Genomic DNA, 21,918 nt, shown 5'->3' with positions numbered 1-21,918 from the left:
TGTTTCGACGAAATGCGTTATGGAATTAGCTGGATTCGAATATCATTATAAAATTTCCCCTGAAGGGTCGGTAATGAGATTCGAATTGGGCTAATTTACCATTTACCACTTTTTAGTTTTTGTATTTTTGCTTAAGTCTTATATCACACTTTTATTCTATTGTTTAAAGTTTGCCTTACCTTGATCAACATTTCACTTACAATTAGATTTGAATTTTATTTGTAAATATTCTAGTGATAATAATGTTTACACTTAATTGCACTTTATTTTCCGTATGTTAAAATTTGTTTCACTGTAACCGCAGTATCTAAGCTACTTTTTAGCGGAAGCACTAAGAATATTCTTTTAACTTGTTTTCTAAATTTTGCAGCTCAATGCACAAAAGTTCTTGACCACAAAGGTCTTTTTTAATTTGTTCTCCTTTCTTTAGTTTGTTCTCCTTTCTTTAATTATTTATATATATAAAAGTAAATGAAAGACATATTAATATCTTAAAAAAAATATTGTGTGCAGAGCTGCTGTAGGATTAAAAGTAGGAAATAAGTAAAAGTGAACCTACTAACTAACTCTAGCTTAATTTGATGGCATTTAATTTATAGGATGACAAAACTTGAAATGCGGACAGTTTGTCATTCCTTGTCTTCCTGTTTATCTTCATAATTTTTTCTTGCAATTTGTCCTTTTGTCTTGAATTAGGAATTTGTTTGTGTTTGTAATTTGATCCTTTTGCTTTGAATTAGGAAGAATTGTAGAATTAAATATTGTAACATTCAGCTAGGCTTACTGGTGCTCACTTTTTCGTGGCATATACAAATACACATACGAAAAAGTGCAATATTATGTAACAAGAAAGCCATGAACTCCTTATGTTTAATACAGATATTATTTTATATGAAAAAGAAATAATTGCTGCTTAGTTTGACATGTGTAATGTAAAGAAGTCAGTGTAGTGCATTGCCACTGTAAGTGGTGGTAACTGCCGTTCTGTATCCCAGTACAGAAGGGAAATTATGTTCATTATGTATTTGAGGTATGCAACTCGGTAGTTTCGGTATGTTATCAGGTTTCATCTGCTGTAGCTAAGATTGGTCTGTGCTGTGCTATCATGACCAGATGCATTTATTAGGTGATACATCTAGTAAATGCATGGCCTGAGAAAGAACAACAGGCTGCTACACTTCAGATATGTAATGGTGGTTATCCGGTGCAGTGAGAATTGGAAACCAGTGGCATCTTATACCATAATGCTAGATGATGGATTGGTACTCTGATATGTAATGTGGGTCTTACTCTGTCTGTCCCTGTTCTACCGTTGGATGGCATCATGGTGCTACAGAGGGGATTCATATGAAAATTTTATATGTCATTGATCCCATCATATGCAATAGTCTAGGGTCTCATAGCAGTCTCAGAGACCTATGATATGCATTCTGAAGTAATGGGTACCTGGCAAAAATTTCCCAGTGGTATGTCAGTGTTCAACTGTATGTGCAGTAACTGGTTGCTTTGCAGTACATCAATTTTTCTAATACTTGAGTTGTGGCAGTACTGTCCAGTAATTAACTATGCATATAGTATGTCCATTATCATGGTCTTTCATATGATTCAGCTGTTGTGATTTTTCACTTCATTGAGTCCATTTTTCCTCATGTTTGCATCACTATGCAAATAGTCTATCTTAACACAAATGTTAGTTTCTCAAAAGGTAGTTTTCAGTTTCAATATGCCATAGATTTCTAGCCATTAAAGTTGGAAATCTTTTTTATGGCAGCCATATTTCTTAACAGGATCTAGTTTAAGCTGCCTATGCACAGGAACAATGAAAAACACAAATCTGAAACTTAACAGTAGCTCTTTGTTCTACCCATGTACAGTGCTTCCAATCAGTATTTCTGAGGTACATAAATGGCATATATGTGTACTGCTATTACTACCTTTCATGATTATTTGCATATCATGCAATTTTAAGTTGATCTGTTGTATCTTTCCTATTACTCTGTATATAAAATGCTTATTTTGGAATTAAAATTATGATATGAGTTAAAATTATGTAAGTTACAAACATTAGTTCATAATGTTAATAAATTTCAGATTGGAATGCAGAACTTAGTGTGTGTCATGTAAATGGCTTTATGGAAAAAAAAAAAAAAAAAAATTTGAGCTGGTTCTAATTGTGTGAGGTTTGATGTAGTGAAGCTTTGCAGTTTCATAGGCCATAATAATTTTAGAATTTGGATTTAACAGCATTGTAATTTTAAAATGATCATTCTTGGAAATAATAATTTATAAATTTTGCATAGATTGAAAAGAGCAAAAAATATTTGTAGTTAGATATGTGAAATTTCTTATATTGTTCTGCAATTCTAAATTATTTTTTCTATTTGAGATAGAACAAATAATTATTGTATTAATGATAATCATGGAAAATATTTATTACCGAATGTATGGGATAACAATTAATTTGAATCAGTAATTAGTTCAACATATTAGAATGCTAGAAATTAACCATTTTGGGGCACTTAAGAGATGACACATAGGAGACTAAACTGCCAGACAGACAATGAATGAATTGCGTACATTCTGTAATAAGGTTACTGTAGTATTTAAGTTGAAAGGGATCATTGATTTTATACATATAATTTTAGAATTTCAGTCTTTTAATTTTTCTTGATTTCTGTGATCAGATCTTTTGCGGTTTTAAAGATGATTCCTTAAATTTCTTTAAAGTGTTGTTTAATGTTTAATAAACATTCTACTGCTCTTTTACTGATAAATACTTCTAACACAATATTTTTCCTCTTTTTTTCTGATAAGCATCAAGAATTAGTTATTGAGTTTCGTAGTATTTGTTTATATATTTTTAGAGACTGTTTTTTTGTGTGAATGTGTGACTACAGCCAAAGTTACCCCCTTCGAATGGCAGGCACTTGCCTTATCAGCATTGGCGACTTCTAAGGCCAGAAGTGGCGACCATTTTACTATGGAGGCTCCTATTAGGTGGCCACCATTGCCTCCTATGAGGGGACAGACAATTTACATCCATGCCTTCTCCGGCATTCGAACCCGGGCTCTTCAGTATCGCAGTTGACTCCCATACCCAGTATACTGCTTGGGCGGCTACTACAGCCAAAGTATGAAAGCTTTTAAAATTAAGTTTTAAAATCGACATCATCTGTAAAAGTCAGCCTATAGTGTGAATTTTTTTATGCAGTGCAGTCCATGAGTTTTGACTTTTCTGTCCTTATTTTGTTTCATGGATTCAACATCCATATATAATGACTTAATGAGTTTTACATATTTCCATCTATTTAGTGCTATTAATACAGATCAACGACAGTGTGGAAAAAAACCATTGGACATTGATAATAGTTTGGTTTTTGATTGGGTTTTATGCGCTATCTGAAATTTACTTTGTACTGGAAAAAACTAGGTTGTTTTCATGGCTATCCATAGGTGAAGCATAAATACAAGCCAGTGTTCCTTTAAAAAAATCCTCCATAATGACTTTTTTTTTTTTTTTTTTTGATAGGTAGATAGTCTTTTACATGCCTTGTCATAGCTGCTAGGTTGTAACATATATTTGTCCCAATTTGTTTTTTTTAAATTTCTAAATTTTGTGTTACACATAATGGATTCTGTATGCATTTTGATCAGTTATTTTCGTCCAGTTTTCTTATTGCTGAAATGTACCTTGTTTGTAGAATTCATGGCACTGACCCAATTGATTAATGTAATTAATTTTTTGGTAATTACTTCCTTCCCTCCCTTTTTTTTCCCCCTTATTTTTTCGCCTTTCCCTAAAATTTACTTCAAGTGTTTTTACAGAAATTTAAATCTGATAATTTTAAACCATTAAAAGCATTTTGCAGAGCTATATACAGATAGTACTCTGAAAGCCGAAGATCTGGGTTATATGATGGGTGAACTAAAACATCAGTATAACAATTTTTGCCAAGTCTTCATACAAATATGTAGTTTGTCTATGTCATGGTGGAACTCCAGTACCTATTCTGTTGGCAATAACTGACCTCTTCCTCTCAGTGACTTTGTTCATTTTTTCTGATTATAGGCAGTGTTTAATGGAATAAAAATTTAGCTGGAGAGCAACTTGTATTATAGGACTTCTTTCTATTGTCACTAGAGAGGGAGAGAAAAGAATTTTCTTTGGCTGCAAAACAGCACTTGAGATCACCTGTGTTGGTCGTCTTGGGTTTGACCATCTTTTTTTTTTTTTTTTTTTTACTAACATTGTAAAGTCCACTTTTCATTTCCAGTGATGAGTTGTTTGAGGAAAAACTAATTTTCATTGCAGTTAAGTAATGAAACCTTGCACAGACAAATTAATGTGCAATTAATGTCCATTAAAATTGCAACACCATGAAGGAAAGCAAATGCGAAAAAGATTGCATGTAAACAGTGTGGTATGAAGACAAAATGATTAAATATGTACGCACATTGGAGTTGTACGCACATTGGAGTACAGGGTTGCAAACTTAGTAGAAACAGCTGCCATACCGGGCAGCTAAAACGGCCTTTAAACCATTAGGCATGGAGCTGAGAATACAGAAATGGACAACTCATTTCATGCTGCTTCATGTCTATGCCACATTTCATCAATTGTATTAGCTGGAGAGAGGTGGCGGGCCAGTCTCTCATTTAGCCATGACCAGACGTTTTCAGTGGGTGACAGATCTGGAGACTGTGCAGGCCAGGGTAGCAATCAAATACCCTGTGTATCGAGGAAGCTCCGAACACGACATGCAACATGTAGTCTTGCATTATCTTTACTATATATTGTTTAGGAATATATGGAATATACTGTTTAGGGGTCTTGAAGATAGGGCACAACCACTGGACATAAAAAGTCAGAAATGTACCCATCTGCTTTGATTATCATCCATCCGAACTAGAGATGTGCGTGTCGTGTACCAAATGGCTGCCCAAGCCGTCACACCAGGGTGCAGAACCTCTATGTCGATATCGAATGCAAGCAGACGACATGCAGGCTCCTGGGACCCTCCAGACACGTATACGGTCATCAAAATACTGCACATAGAACCGGCACTCATTTGGAAAGGTGACATTGTGCCACTCCTGTAGCCAGCTTTGTCATTTCGTGCACCTGTCGCTGTCTGTCTCTATGCTACTTTGTCAAAGGAAGCGAAGTAATGGTCACCCTCCTGATAGTCCACGCTGCTGCAAACGTCGACGCACCTTATGAGCTGATACTGGGCATACTACAAACTTGCCCATTTCCTGACTAATGGTCCGTGATGTGGTCATACAGTTTTGCAGGGCTTACCTCACAATATGTCTGTTCTTTCTGGCATTAGTCATGGGAGGGCATTGAGATCTTGCATGCTGTTCACTATGATCCTCAGCACTTTATTGATTCCATATTCGCATGACAGTGGTTGGATGTCGACCAGTGCGACCGGTGATATCACAGAACGATAATCTACACTCTTGACAGGCAACGATCCTGCCTCTATCGAATTTTGAAACTTGCAGGTAAGCATTTCCTCTTCTCATCCGAGGATAACATGATATTCTGAGCAAACTCCAACCTTACAAAGCACTTTCCGAATGAGAAATCCACTACATGACTTTTCTTTTATGCTGTGCTTCAGATGTCTTTTCTCCCTCCTGCATCGTCTAAATGTGCTGAAATACTCACGATTTGCACATTCCAACTTCTTCCTTTGACATTCGTCAGATCATTCCTTCCTCATGTTGCAGTTTTAATGGCCAGCAGTGTAGTACCAAAATAATGAGCTTGAAGTCTTTCATATATGACTCAAGACCATAATGGTATTAATATTTAGTGTCTCACCATTCTCACTAGTTATCAAATAAGAGGTGCTATTAATCATCGTTTGATTTTATCCACAGCTGTGGTGACAGGTCATACAGCGCAAAATGTATCTTTGATATGAAAATTTCTTTTATTTATCTCCAACCCCATTTTCTGTTTGTTAAATCATCTGCAGCACCAGCCCTATACATGATGCAAGGTAACAAGGATCTCTTTTTCATAATAAAGAAAGGATAGTAAGAAAAATGTCTGTTATTTGTATTACTATAGGGCATATTGATCACAATAAAGCAGCTGGGATCTAAGTTTTAAAATGAGGAATTTTATCCGCTTTAATTGTATAATGGTTAAGGGAAGTGGAAAAATGAGATAAATATGCTACTACCCCATTAATTATCCATATACACTGAATGTACTTTGGCATTTGCTTAAAAATTATTTTCATTTTATAGCATTTCAAAATGTATAAAACAATCCTGACCATGCTTTAATGAAAATATATATGTATATGCATTCTATGTTTATCTCTTAAACAAAACATTAATTAGTTGATGACAATCAGTAAAAATTCAGCTTCAAGAGTAGATATGGCAAAAATCAATATGAGTTTTGTTACCTTGCAGGTATTATTTATTTTGAAGACAGTATTAAACTTATTAAATGCTTACTATATCATATGAAGTGAATGTTTTTCTTATTTTAAAAAACTCATACCTTTTTTTAAAAATTGTTTTTACATATTTGTTGTATCTTTGTAACGAAAAAACATTAGCAATTTGTGCTTTTGTAGAATATATATCAATTAAAACTTGTCAATTTCAAATCAGTAGGAGCCTTTGTGTGTGCTGTAAAAGTGTATCTTTGTAGTAAAAAAAAAAAGTGTTGGCAGTTATGCTTTTACGCTTTTGTAAAATAGTTATCGATTAAAATTGTCAATTTCATATCGATAGGAGCCTTCGTATATGCTCTTAAAAGTGTCATTTTAAAATGTGTATTCATGGCAAAGAGTAAAATGAGCTTTATAATCTAATTGTGAGCATTTATCTGATGTATGCTAAGTTTGTCAACATATTGTTGAATACCTTATAGTTAGCAATTGTGGTCTTTTTAAAAAGGTATGAGTATCATAGATCCATGGCATCATTTAAGTTTTCAAAATTTTTTAAAAATTTGTGTGAAGAGTAGATAAATTTGGGTTTTATTGGAGATGCTTGCTTGCTTTATATCAGCATTAGCACAGAATCTGTCTTAGGGTAATCTCTAAGTAAGAAAGAAACAAATATAATCTTTCATTCTACAAATTCTAAACTATTTTGATTTGATCATCTTTACACAATATGCATATGTGGAGCCTGTTTCTTGGTTTTGAATTAGTGTAGCTTTTAAAAATATTCTCTAGGTAGATTATCATTACTGTTATAAGAGACATAGTGAATTTTCTTTACTGATAATTCATAATTCTTCACGATTAATTTATGATTCATGATTTAATTTTTTCTTTAACAATGAATTGAGCATTCAAGCACAAACAATATTGTTTATCAAAATGTTTTTTTGTAACTTTCTGTTACAGTAATTCCTGTGATCCTTCATGCCATGTTATCACTTTTATGATGGCATAATAAATAAGTAAAAAAAGTAATTTGAAAGTAAAAAAAGTAATTAATAACCCATTGTTAATACAGTTAGTGACAAATAATAAAATTATCCTTTTCACATTTGACTAATTTCTATGACAAGGTAATTTTTAGTTTAAGTGCTGTATATACCCATGTATAAGTTGACAATGTTAAGGAAAAAAATCAAACTTTGAAGTAGGGGGTCGACTTATACGCAAAACCTTAAAAAAAAAAAAAAGAAAGAAAGAAAAGAAGATCTGCCGTCGCTGATCGATGACACATCAGACTTGATTATTACATATATCGTTATCGTTCGTACAGAAAAAAAAAATTATTTATTCTTTGCATTTTATTTATTAGTTTTTTATTAAATTTGTTTGTGCAGCATTTGACAGCATTTCCAGCATGTGTTCATGTTTGCTTCCAGAAAAATGGTTGGATGGACTACACCCGACTGATTGGTTTCAAAATCTATGGTTTAAAAAACCATATGTAATTTTAAGGAAACCTTCCCTTTTGATTTGGGATATGTTTCGACAGCATCGTGCTTATCATGTGCTAAAATGGAAATAAATAAAAATTTGCTAAAGTGCGAGTGTAATTTTATCAAGTACATCGGCATGCTGTTTTATCAGCGGTGGCAAATTTATTTTTCTCAAAAGTCGGGAGGGATCGACTTATACGCAGATATATACGGTACCTGTTCTTAATCATAAATACGAGGGCTATCCAGAAAGTAGATTACGTTTTGGAATAAAAAAATAAACAAAGTATAGGAAACAAATTTTATTATATACAGATGAAAGCCACACTCAAATACTACTTTTCTACATAGTCACCATACAAATTAAGGCATTTATCGTAGCGATGTACGAGCTTGGAAATTCCTTCGTCGAAAAATTCGGCCGCCTGCGCCTTCAACCACTTCGTTACCTCTTCTTGCAGCTGTGCGTCGTCATCAAAACGCTGCATAGCCAGCCACTTCTTCATTGCTGGGAATAGGTGGAAGTCGCTCGGTGCCAGGTCGGGACTGTACGGCGGATGAGGAAACAACTCCCACTTAAAAGATTCAAGAACTTTACGAGTGACATTTGCCGTGTGGGGCCGGGCGTTGTCGTGAATCAACAAGATCTTAGAGCTCAACATTCCTCTGCGCTTGTTTTGAATTGCTCTTCTGAGTTTTTGGAGAGTTTGGCAATACCTTTGAGAGTTTATTGTAGTGCCTCTTTCCAGGAAGTCCACCAAAATTACACCTTTTCTGTCCCAAAAAACAGTCGCCATCATCTTCCTTGCCGACATTGTTTGCATGCATTTCTTGGGTTTTTGGGGAGAACTTGTGTGCCCCCACTGCATTGATTGCAATTTCGTTTCACAGTTCACATGTTTCACCCATGTTTCGTCACCAGTAACGATGCGATCGAGTAAAGAGTCACCATCCTTATGGTAAGCGTCCAAAAAGTTCAACGCTGCAGCCATTCGCTGATTTTTGTGGTCCTCTGTCAAGATTTTTGGAATCCATCTTGCACAAAACTTGTGGTAACCAAGCTTTTCGCTGATGATTTCGTGCAACAAACTTCGCGAAATTTGTGGAAAACTCAAAGAAAGTTCCGTTATTGTGAAATTTCGATTTTCACGGACTTTAGCATCGACTTTTTCGAGAAGTTCGGCGGTCACTATGCTGGGTCTCCCACTTCGATCTTCGTCGTGAACATTGGTTCGGCCATTTTGAAATCTTATGACCCACTGACGCACTCCACCTTCAGTGATAATGTTGTCCCCATACACTTCACGAAGCTGCCGATAGATTTCTATCGGTTTACAGTTTTTGCAGTCAGAAACCTTATTACTGAGGGCACCTCGCAGCTCGCGGGATTTTCAATTAACGCAGACATTTCAAACCGTCACAGTATCTGAACGGAGCACAGCACGAACCTCTCACTAGCACGGCTAGATGCAGACTGAGCTGCGCAACGCTCTGACCCCAAGATGGCCGCGCTAGCCCCGCCCCTAGCGGACACAGACGGAAACGTAATCTACTTCCTGGATGGCCCTCGTATTAAGCTATTATTGCTAGTACCAAATATTATACAAATAGGCTATCTGATGTGATCTGAAAAGGATCTCTTGTTTTTAGGTATGCTCTGTAGTGTGACTTAAATATCTGTATTATAAGTATCCTATGATTTTGTTTTGTTTTTGTTTCCCAGATTAATTTTATGCTATCTGGTCACAGTCAATTTTATACTATCTAAAGTGCGCTATCTGGCCACAGGTATTGGGATATCTACCAGTGGAAAATTTTGGCTGTAATATCAGTGGCATTATCAGGATCAAAGCTAACCATTTTTTCTCCAAGTGCGGTATCTGCGAGTCTTTAAATTCTGCTGTCCAGAACCTCTCTAAATTCTATAAATTTTACTGTGCATGAATTCTGGCAGTATCTCTTCTAAATTCTAAAAAAATTTTCCATCTGTAGATTTGCTACAAGTTGCTTTTCTAAATTTAAAAAAAAAAAAAAAAAAAAACTGCTTATGGTGTGACTGCACTGGTTGCATTGCCCATGGAAGCATGACTTTTAATGTAACAGCGGTTGACTTTAGTAACATAAATGAAAATCATGTACTATAAGAGTAGTATGCATGAAAAATCTGTACATCACATTATCAATAAATTTCCAATCATCAGTCAGTTCAGAATATTCTTCGGTTGTTAACCATACCAATGTTGGTAAAGTAAAGAGGAAGTTGGGTTTGGTAATGTGAGTCACATATAAGTATTGAAAATGCTGCACCTTCCTGTAACAGTATGCAAAATTTCATTATGTTGCGGTCCTCTTACGCCAAGAATGAGCTGGTTTTTGGTGTCTGTGAGGCAGATTATGAATATTCAGGTTTATCCAGACATTTTCAATTAACCTGTGCTGTTTGTGCTCTGGAAACTGTCTGAAATAGTTCTGTACTTTATCAATGTGAGAGTGCTATTCTAAAATAATGATCTGTTACTGCATATTTCTGGGAGATACCTATGGAGGAGCCTATCTTAACTTCAACCAAATTAAATATTTGTGTAATAAGTTAGAACCAGAGCCACCACCAAAATAGGTGCAACCTGTGTGGTTGCACTGGGGGGGAGCAACATTTTTAGAATTCTGAGAAGCATCGAGTAGCAAAATTTTTAGAATTTAGGGGAGGCAATGGGAAGCAGAGTGGTAAAATTTATAGAATTTATGGAGGCATCGAGTCACAGAATTTTGGAACCGTAGAGAGTACACTTGGGTAGCAAACTGCCTAGCACAAACTGTGGTTAGAACAGCTATTATAAATGTGTTTCATTCACACAAAATTAGTGCCTAAGTTATCAGCTAATGTGAAATTTTAAGTTGTAACCTTCTAGAAATTTATTCTTTTTCATTGCACAGAGGCTGTGACAGTAAAGTATAGACTGACAGTTTATTAAATGGATAAAATTTTTCATTAAATGCTTGCCATATTAAGTATCTCAGTAATTTTTCCAAGATGGTTTGCATGAAATCTCTGAAAATCTTTCTTATGAGTAAGCATTACAATATGTAGGTTGCTAGATTGTGCTTTGACTTAGAATTAAACTTATGCCTTCTTAAATTTGAGATTAGAAGTATGAACATCATGAACTTGCAGTAGTTGATCATTCTTTAATTTTTTTTATTATTTTTTTTTTTTTTTTTCTTTTAAATATATATATAGCCGAAAGGGGAAATTTGCTCAGAAGGACTATTAATTTTGTTTTGCCATTTTGCATTGGTTCACTCTAAACGGCATTTCACTTTTCAAATTGTTGCCAGCAAATATTAGAGCTCTGCATTATAAATAAGGAAATTAAATAATAAAGAATCTGCATGAATGCATGTATGTTTGTCGCACTGAAAAAACAATGGTACCTAGAGGCATCAAATTTTAAATAATTTAGTCCTCCACTCAAATATGGGCATCTGGAAGCCCGAATTTGGAATTAGTATTAGTATGTATTTCCTATTTTGTAAAACTTAAATGAATTTCTGATTAACAAAATCAATGATTTCAAAGCAAGCAATGGCAACACTGTACAGGGAGGGGTAAAAAAGTTTTTATCTTCAGCGCGCGACACTGTGCATCAGAAACTCTGATTTTCGATATCCTCTTTTTTAATTTTTTTGTAATATTGCTGTTGAATATAATTTTACAGGTTAAGGGTGAAGAAAATGATATTTAATAAAGGTAACTTAAAAAACATAAAAAAGTGTCCCTTTGGGCATAATATAAAATGATTATTTCATATTAATGCTTTCAGATTTTACACATATGTAAATACATATCTATATTTTTTAAATGGGTGGCTTTGCAATCCCTTCCTAATTGTGTTGGATATATTCCCATCTGTATGCAGTACTGATGGAGGCCAGCTCTTCAAGTATTTTATTTCACCTGAGCACTTTGACAAAAATTTGCTGTAACTAGGAGTTATACTCTTAAGTCTCTAAATGTATAGGGAAATAATATGTTTGTAAAGCTATGGAATTAATGGCCAGATTCCTTTTTTGATAATGGATTGTACTTTGGAGTTATATCCCATTGTAAGACAGAGATGCTTCAAATTATAAAGAAAAATAATGAAGATTTATATTTTATCTATATTTTTGCCATTTAATACACATATGCATATAATGGGGTGGGGGAGAAGTAGTAATTCAAAAATTCAGCTTTTATTTATACCTGTAAAGGCAGAATTTTTACTTACATGCTTCAGTGCTGCAATCTCATTGCTTGTTTGCTTTAAATACTGATGTTTAACTAATTAGTGTTTGTTAAAAAAATAAAGAACAGCTTTAGACATTTCAGATGCATCTGTACATAAATTGATCATCTTGATTTCTGAATACATATTACATGTGGCAAATTCTTAGCAAATATATACTGTGTTGTTTGATACCTTTATCTCCCACGGAGTGACTACCCAATGGCTGAAAGATTAAGGCTACTAAAATATCCTCACTTGGCCCAGGTCTGATTTTTAATTAGGGCTCACTGAACAAGTTTTTCATGGTTTTCTTTATGAGGGTAAATGAAATACAGTATAAAGTCCATTATCCGGAATGATCTATAATCCGGACCTCAAAGCCACAAACTTTTTTGTATGCTTTACACATGCATATAATGCGTTTACGCATGCATGTAATGCGTTTACACATGCGCGTTTAGTACAAAAAATGAAGCACCTTAAACAACTTACATTGAAAGAAATGTATAACAAAGTAAGCAAGTAAATATTAAGCTCTCTCTCTCTCTTTTTTTTTTTTTTTTTGTGTGTATGTGTGAATTTAGATACCCTTTAGATAATAATTTCTCTTTATGCCTGTAATGCATTTACGCATGCGCATCTAGCACAAAAAACAAAGCAAACAACTTACATTAAAAGAAATGTTTAATAAAGTAAACAAATAAATATTAAGCTATTTTGTAAATTTTGATACCCTTTAGATCATAATTGCTCTTTATTTCATAAATTACGGTTTAATATTTTTAATTGTATAATTTCTGCTTGCCATCTTACCAGATTTAAATTGATGATCTATAATCCGGAAAAACCCCTAATCCAGAATCGCCGAAGTCGCGACGAGTCTGGATTACGGACTTTGTACTGTATAAGCCAGTGATTTCAGAATGTCCTTTACAAAGGAATGCCTCCTTTAGGCATATAGCAGTCATACGTTTCTCACAGCTGAGTAAACATTTACAAACCACTGTATTTTAAACTTTTATGTCAGTCTGACTGTGTTTTAATGTTTATGTGAATGACACCCTGAAAACTGAAATAATCATCAGTTAATGTGACTAGATGAGACAACTGTAAGACTCATAAGCTGGATACTGTAAGTACGTGAAAGGAGTCTTCAATCTAAATCTGGGAAAGACCCAGTACTTCTATAGTTATTGTTCAGAAGGTTTGTTGTTTAAAAGATAAACCTTTTTCTTGCAGTCACTTGAAAATAATTTTATCGAGTAGTAACAAGTTCTTTACGTCTAGAAGGTCATGTTTCTTCTCATATTCATTTATGTCTGTTTTGTGTGGACTTATGTCTTTGAAACCAAATATTAAAAATGTGGCCAATTCTACTCCTGTTATTAACAAACGAGCCTTTTCGTTTTTCATTGAGGCCTTGATCGCTCTCTAGCTTGAAGAATTATGACTTTTATTAACTAATGACTGTTTTTTCCATTTTACTCTTACTTTTGTGGCCATGTTAAGTAATTTTAGCTGAATTAGCCATTTTCACTTTTTGAGGCAGTTCTTATTTTTAAAACAACTTGACTGACGCCATTTTGAACTTTTTCCACGTCTTTCCAAGTCTTTCGACCCCCCTTTGGTTTCTTGGGGCGAGTTCCCGCCAGCGGACAGTCTTATCACATAGGCTGTTGCCCAGTGACTTTGTTTACCCCTTCTTACGTCACACAACAAGTAGGAGAGCGTTGAAAGACACAGAGGGGAATTACAACCCCTTTCAGTTTATGCTTCACGATAGAAAAAACTGCATAGCCACAGGTCTGCTTTTTATGTTTCTTTTTCAAAAAAAAAAGTTTTCTTGGTCTTAGCAAGACCCACACTGTTAGATTTCATTTAAATTTAATTTCAGATTTCTAAATTTATAAAGGTTTAATTCTTTAAGCTGGCAGGTCTAGCCCGTACGTTATTTATATTTTGACTAATAGCAGACCGCTATTTATTATTATTTTTATTATTGTTGTACATTGGAGTTGCATTTTCATTTTTTTACACCTTAATGTGTCATTTTGAGCGGACGCGTCGGGAAATTGGAACAGAGAATTGAGAGTAAAAAAAATTTTTAGGGCAATTTATCTATTTAATTAAAAATTTCGTAATGCTAAAGTTTCAATTGTCTGTTTCGGCGAAACAAGTAATGGAGTTAGCTTGGTTTGACGTTTAACCAGAAATTTCCCTTGAAAAGCCAGGTTGGACCTCAAATTGAGCTAATTTACCATTTTCCGCTTTATAATTTTTATATGTTTTTATTTGTTTTATTTGTTTTTACTTGTTCCATCGATTGGTTTTTTATATTTTTTAACTTGTCACATCGATAGGAATTTAATGTATTTTTTGCCTTTAACTTGTATCCAACGATTGTATTTTACTGCATTTTATAATTTACATTTTATTTCGCGTGTAGCCTAATTTTTCACCCTTCAATGTCATTGTTTTTTTAAAAAACTGTGTTGAACTTTTTCTTGGAGCCACAGCTCCTGGTAACTTTTTGGCGAGCTAACTACAATTTCTCTTCTCATTTCCTTAAGTTTCTTAATTAATGGATTAAGAATTCATTAATATTCTTAATTAATGGATTGTAATTTTACATATATATATATATTATTACAAAAAATTATTGTAAATATATATAAAATAGCAAATAATTAAAAGCTTTTACTTCATTCAAGTATAATAGACTATGGCCTGACAAACGGCTCACTTTTAAACAGGAGTGTTTTTCTACTATTAGCTAAACAGTATCTCATCAGTATTAATTCTTCTAATTCCTTTTGGTCATATGCTCATATTTATTTCATATAAGGGGAAAAAGTGCAGATCAGATAGGTCATAAAAATTATGCAATACATTGTAAAATTTGTAGAAGAAGCTACTGTAATATATTGATATTACATATTGTATCATCTGGAAAATTCAGCAGTTTTTCAAATCAAGTGCATTTTCTTTTAATGATTTTATTACTGCTGATAAAGAGTGAACTTTATCAAAGGAGATGTTTTTAAATATGGTCTTTTCTGCTCACTTTCTGTACTTCTATCTTGCTATGGCATAGGTTTCGTTCAAATGGCTGTTTCTGATTACACAGTTGAAAATGGTTTGAGAAGTTTAAATACAGAAATTTTGCCCATGCTCTATACAGTAATGTTACATGATAGTAACATCAAGAAGGAGGTTGCATCCTAAAAAAGGAATGCTTTGTGTGTGGGGGGGAACTACGGAGAATTGTATACCATTTTTTGTAGATATCCTACTCTGCGAAACCTCATAGCATTTAAAAGAGCCAAAGCAAATGCATGAAAAGTAAGAAGGCAGAGCCAAAGGAAATCTTGGATTTCGTATGTGTCATCAATAACATCCTCTATGCCTAGTAAGCGGGTTTGGGAAAAAGTTCAAAAACCATGCAGAATATATAAGACCACTCACTTTCCTTTTTGGGAAAAGATGGCCGAGTGATCAGCTACATAGAAGAAATTGTGAATACTATTGGTGAGACATTTGCTGCCATTTCTTCCTAGAGAAACTATTCACCTGCATTTCTCTCTATCCAGCGCTCTGAAAGAAATTCCATCGCATTCAACTCTTTCAAATCTGAGTCTTAGAGACTTTACTTTGCTTGAATTAAGGAGAGCTTTGTTGCAGACACATAGGTCTTCTCCGTGTCTTGATGGCGTGAATTATGAAATGCTAAAGCATCTGTGCTATAACTCACTGATTGCCCTTCTCATTCTTTACAATAAAGTGTGGAAGGAGCATACTTTTCCCAGTGCATGGAGGAGAGCTGTTGTAATTCCTATTGCTAAGCCAGGGAAAGATCCAAGAAATCCCTCCAGCAATCGGCCAATTAACCCTTACGAGTTGCATATGTAAGCTGTTTGAAAACATGGTAAACAGCCGCCTAGTCTACTTCTTGGAAAAGAATAATATTATATCGCCTTATCAAAGCGGATTCCGAAAGAGGAGAACAGCCGTAGATAACATGCTTCTCTTCGAGACATATATTCGAAAAGCTTTTGTAAGAAGAAGTCACCTAGTTTCGGTATTCTTCGACATTGAAAAAGCTTATGGTAAGACATGGAGATACAGTATACTTCGGGATCTTCACGAGAGTGGCTTGCGCAGCGACCTATCAATTTTCTTGAACATTAGAACTTTTCCAGTAAGGATTGGCTGTGTTTTGTCAGATGTTTTTGAACAGGAAGAGGGTGTGCCTCAAGGCTGTGTGCTTAGTGTAACCCTGTTCATTTTAAAAATAAACTGTGTATTAAAAGAACTTCCTTCCACCATCTTGGGATCTCTATATGTTGATGATTTACAGATTAGCTGTTGAGGGGCAAACATGAAATACGTAGAGAGGCAATTACAAATGGCTCTAAATAAGATCCCAGAATGGTCAGACAATCAGGGATTTACATTTTTGAAACAGAAAACTTTGTGCGTGCACTTTTGTAGGAAGCGAGGTCTCCATCCTGTGCCTTAGTTATATCTGAATGGTACAATTATTCCAGTTGTGCCTGAAGTAAAATTTTTAGGAGTGACGTTCGACCGAAAATTGACTTTCCTTTCTCATGTTTTAAATTTGAGAAAGAAGTGTTTGAAAACACTAAATATTTTGAAAGTGTTGGCGAACTCCTGGGGTGCAGAGCGTTGCTGTATGCTTCGCATTTACAGAGCGCTTGTCTGCTCTAGACTGGACTATGGCTCAGTTGTTTACGGATCCGCTCTGTCATCAGTATTGTTAAAACTAAATTCTGTTCACCATCAAGCTCTGCGGATATTTGTTCAGGAGCTCTCAGGACTTCTCCTGTCCAGAGTCTGTATGTTGACTGTAACAAACCATCACTTTATCTGAGGCATGAGCAATTATCCCTTTTGCAGTATTTTAATATTTTATCGCAACCTGAACAACCTAACAAGTTGTGCTTCCTTGATAATGTGTGTAGCACTTTATTTGAAACACGTCCATCATGTCCATCATACCTTTCCTTTAACAGCACACCCTATCATTGAGGAACTCTCCCTGTCTGATATGTGTCCCCAAGCAGTGCAGAATTTAGAAATCCCACCTTTGGAAAATGCACGGATCCAGCTTCTAAATTTTTTCAATCATCACGTGAAGGCAAGTGCTAACAGCATCATTTACACAGACGCTTGCACCATGCTTTCTCTGTCTTAACATCTGAACTAACTGCAATATATTATGGTCTTTTGTACATCTCAAAGCTCTGCCACAAAAAGTTCATAGTTTATACAGACTCATGTAGTGCTTTTAAATCGTTGGAAGCTTTTCCCAACACTCAGAATCCTGTGGTAATAGATATTCTCAAGATTCATATAAACTTAACAATTCGAGGATATGAAATCCTGTACTGCTGGGTTCCCGGGAATAAAGGGAAATGAGCTTGCAGATATTGTAGCAACATCTGCTGTTGAACTGTCCAGTCACCTTACCCCTTTTAGAGACATCTGCTGTGTCATCAAGGGGAAGATCTGAAAAAAAAAAAAAAAAAAAAAAAAAATGGCAGCAAATTTGGGATGTTCAGCTTCACAACAAGTTAAAAAATATAAAGCCTAGAATTGAGCATTGGTATTTTGCTGGAAATCGTAAGGAGAAAGTTCTTTTGACTCACCTCAGAATTGGTCACACTAGAGTGACCCATAACTATCTTCTGAAAGCTGAAAATGAGCCTATTTGTTTAAATTGTAATGTTTGTGTATCTGTCCGTCATATTTTAATCGAGTGTCTATGTTTTAATAGTCTTCGTCAGAAATATTTTAATAGCTGTGACTGTTTAATCGGAAGAGAGTTCAATTGTAATTAATTTTATTATTTAGAAGAGACTGGCTTTTATTACCTAATGTAATTTGTTGTGAACATTGTGTCTTGAATTTTAATGTGTGCTTTTACCTTGTTTTTATATGACTTCATCCTCTGGATTTTGTACATTTGTTCACCTGTTTTTATTTATTGTATTTTAATCTCATCAGTTTCGATCATCCCACCTTGTGTTTGGCATGTTATAATCATCTTTGGTTTTGCGCCAAAAACCTCACTCACTTAATTTTGCCCGTACTTCTAATCATGTTCAATTTGGTAATTGGTACTATTTTATAATTTCAGCCACTATAAACTTAATAAATCTCTTTGTGGATTTTTTTTCTTATTTGTCAAAAACTTCACGAGGTTTTAAGAAAAACAAAAGAACATTTTAATGGATTGGAATTACTTTAATTATATTGTAAGAGATTATCATTGTGTTTAAAATAATTTAATAATCATTCTTTGCACTCTGTAATGCACTTTTTACTTGCTTGTCTTGTAGTGTGATAAAATAAGTCCACTGTTTGATAATATTTCTTATTGATAAATATATGTTTCAATATATATGTGTAATTATTTACTTCGCTAATTTTTGCAATAAATTAATGTCTTTAATGTACATTCATTTCATTGTGCTACAGTTCATTTTGCAAAATTTTGTTCCACCTTTTTTTTTTGCTTCAAAGAAATTCTTTAAAACTATATCTGTGCATAATTATTTATGTATTATGTTTTGGCAGTTTACTTTTGGTTTGTGGTTTATGATTTTTTGGGGGTGCTATGTTTTGTGTACCTAAAATCATGGATGCTAAATCATCCATGTTCCATGGTTGATCAGCCAACCATCTGTTGGAACATGAATTTTATTTTTAGTAATACAGAGCTAGTTTCAGCTTGTATTGTTTAATTTTTTTCTGTATTGTATTTCATTTATTATTTTAAATATTCTTTATTATATCGGTAATAACATCCATGTCAGCTTAGTGTGTTAAAAATTAAAAGAAGAAGGCAATTTTACAGAGGGCTTATGATAAGCTAAACTGTTAAAAGATTAATAGTTTATATCTTTTTTTTTTAGCTTTTGTTCTTTTTGACTATTTTAGAAACTTTAGAGATTATAATTATTTATGAATTTCTTAATGTATCAAGTAAAAGAAAAGGATTTTGTAATATGTTTATATTTTTTACAGCCACAAGAACTGTTGAAAATTTGGCTCAGGGTGCTTTTACTGGTAAGGGCTATAAATTTTTTTATCTTCTTTCTGAAGCTTTAGAATTTCATTATTTCAGTCAGAAAATTGTATAATAATATCGATTTCTTGATTTGGAAACATTAGTCAGGCCTTCCCTATTGAATGGTCCAAGTCCAAAATATACATTATTTGACCATATTTTTTTCTGCTAAAATATGCTAATGCATAAATTTTTCCTGATTAAGGTTCTGTACTGCAGCATGTTTTGTAAAACTTTCATAAGTACTTTCTGATTATCTGCACCTTCTACCAAAAATCCACTAAAGAGAATTAATGAGGCAATATGCATACTATAAAAAAGTATTTATAGCATCTGACGATGTTGTCTGAAAATATTTATGTATTTATATGGCAACTCGGGTATGTGAGTAGCACATGTGTGTTTGAATACACAAGGATTTGTAGTTTTGTCAGTGTTTACTTTTCTGATTAGTATAGTTTCCATTGAGTACATTTGTTTTTATTGTGATGATTCATAATGAAACTGTGGATTTTTATTACATTGGTGTATTTCTTTGGAGTGTACGTTGAAGTTGCAACAGTTCTTAGGCAGCTGTGATCAGGGTTGATACACAAGTGCTGAAGTTATGTGCAATGCCGAGTTTGTGTTTAATCTCTGTTTAAGGGGAAAACAGATCACTGTGTACATGAGGAGAGCATTCTTCTGTGGGAAAAAAAGAATGTAAAATAATAAGCAAACTGGACATCATTGGAATAAATGTTAAAATGCACAAATACTTCTGCTGTAAGTGGGCAATGAATTCACAAATGCTCTTCAAAGTCTATAGCAAATTTGCGATTTCAGTGTGGGTGTGTATTATCATAAAGTATCTTTTCATATAATGCAGCAAGACTGTATTAATTGTAATGGAAACCACCTTTGTATTGTAATTTTTAAGAGATGGATATATTTGAATAAATTGTAGCAAACTGTCTTTGTGTCTAACAATACTTGTGTTTCCGCTTCAATTGTTAGGAAAACTGTTTAAAATGCTTGGCATCTTGCAGGAAATAATTTTTTTTGAAGTATGTTAAATAATAATTTTTTCAATAATTTCATTCAAAGATGATTTATAAGTTCTTAATAATATGTATGTTTGAAGTTTTTTTTTTTTTTTTTTTTTTTTTAAAGGTTGAGGTTTTAGTTGATCTTAATATAACTATCAAATCAAAAAGGGGGGAGGAGGAGGATTATATTGTTCTTAAATACTGAGAATCTGTTTTGGTGTTGTTTTCTTGGTAGATGCAGCTAAATCCTTACTTACAGTTATAAATTTTTTTCATTTTAAATATGAATATAATAAAAGTGCAAGCTGAAAATTTTGTGGGAAACATGGTTTTGCTCTAGAATATGGACTCTCCCCCCCCCGTGTCAGTCTGTAGCAAGCAATATCTGCCATGTGAATTCTGACAGCCCAATAAAATTTAGTCTTGGTAAAGTTGTCAGAATTAAAAGTCATAAAATCACCTGGGTGAAATGCTTGGGTCTTGTGATAATGAAATTCCAGAAGATGTAAAGGTAATTCAAAACGGTCGTCGAGTAGTGCCTGGTGAACGGATGGACTTAATGAACTGCTATTGACTTTTTCTTAGACGTTGATAATTATAATGTTATTTGTGTGTTTATTGTTCTGTATTGTTATATTTATATTCACACATTTATAGTTCTTAGTTCAATTTCATCTCATTCGTTAAAGTTTATGTGGATGTTAAAGGAGGATGTTGTGACTCCTGTTAAGTTTAGCATTTCGATTTTATTATTATTTAATAGTTTGTTTTGTAATTTTTTTATGTTTGAACCTGGCAACCAGTTTTGTTTTTGAATTTGAATATTGTGATCGGAAAATTCCTGTTCTAAGCAGTTAAGTAAGCAGCAATTAAGTTACGTTACTGAGATACTGAATGCTTTTTATCATTAAAATGTATGGATCATTTGATCATTATACTATACACGTAAATAGTCACATTAATATGTATGTGTTTATAAAGTGAAATAAATTTGATATTAAACAAAGTTGGATCTTGAGTCAAAATACATACCGATGGCAAGATTATAAGTAGGAGCTCTAATAGTAGGAAGAGAGAGGCCAAACTGGAAAGGGTGGAGTAAAGTAGGCATGATGTTATATAGGGCATAGAGTTCCTCAACACAAGTGATAAATGATTTGTATGTTTTCAGTTGGGGGGCGGGGGAATACTTATTCCAATGTTTCAAATTCAAACTTTCATACTTATCACAGAGTTTTAAAACTTGCTTTTCTCTTCTAAATTTTAAAGACTCAGTGTCAGTCTGAATCTCTATGGCAGGAATTGGAATGGAACCAGCTGCACCAGTAATAATCATGAGTGCCTTATTTTGCATCAAGTTAATATCTTCTTGACAGGTTCTGCAGGCAGTGGCTTGCAAGTTCACTCCCCGTACTCCAAAGCAGGCCTGACATAAGTTTTATATGAGGTCAAAAGAGTATCAGTCAAGGAACCCCAAGTGATGCCAGGCAATCTTTTTAAAAGTTTGAGTCTGTTATTTCCCCTGTTAATCATATGGACATAGAAATGACATATACTACATGGATGATACTTCATCATGGCATATAAAAAAAGTGATGTATTATCCAATTC

General features: G+C 33.9%; 1 protein-coding gene across 4 annotated transcripts in view; it reads left to right on the top strand.

Annotated features, from left to right (window-relative positions):
- The window catches only part of LOC146997697 (inositol polyphosphate-5-phosphatase A-like), a 90,190-nt gene that overhangs the window by 18,338 nt on the left and 49,934 nt on the right, over positions 1 to 21,918 (top strand). The window contains exons 1-2 of one of the 4 annotated variants that reach the window (XM_085815495.1): positions 18,372 to 18,464; positions 19,237 to 19,278. In XM_085815495.1, coding sequence (XP_085671621.1) covers positions 18,438 to 18,464; positions 19,237 to 19,278 — 69 coding nt within the window. In that variant the 5' untranslated portion in view covers positions 18,372 to 18,437. Of the gene's footprint in view, positions 1 to 18,371; positions 18,465 to 19,236; positions 19,279 to 19,515; positions 19,660 to 19,691; positions 20,045 to 21,918 lie in introns of those variants that run through there. The other 3 variants (XM_085815491.1, XM_085815494.1, XM_085815492.1) reach the window with 3 other exon arrangements.

Source organism: Stegodyphus dumicola, chromosome 4 (genome assembly GCF_044657685.1).
Source record: "Stegodyphus dumicola isolate Sdum_Otavi_A_Nest chromosome 4, ASM4465768v1".
In the NCBI taxonomy this organism is placed as follows: domain Eukaryota; kingdom Metazoa; phylum Arthropoda; class Arachnida; order Araneae; family Eresidae; genus Stegodyphus; species Stegodyphus dumicola.
Note: the sequence above shows the minus strand (reverse complement) of the source record. Positions and strands in the feature narration are given on the sequence as shown.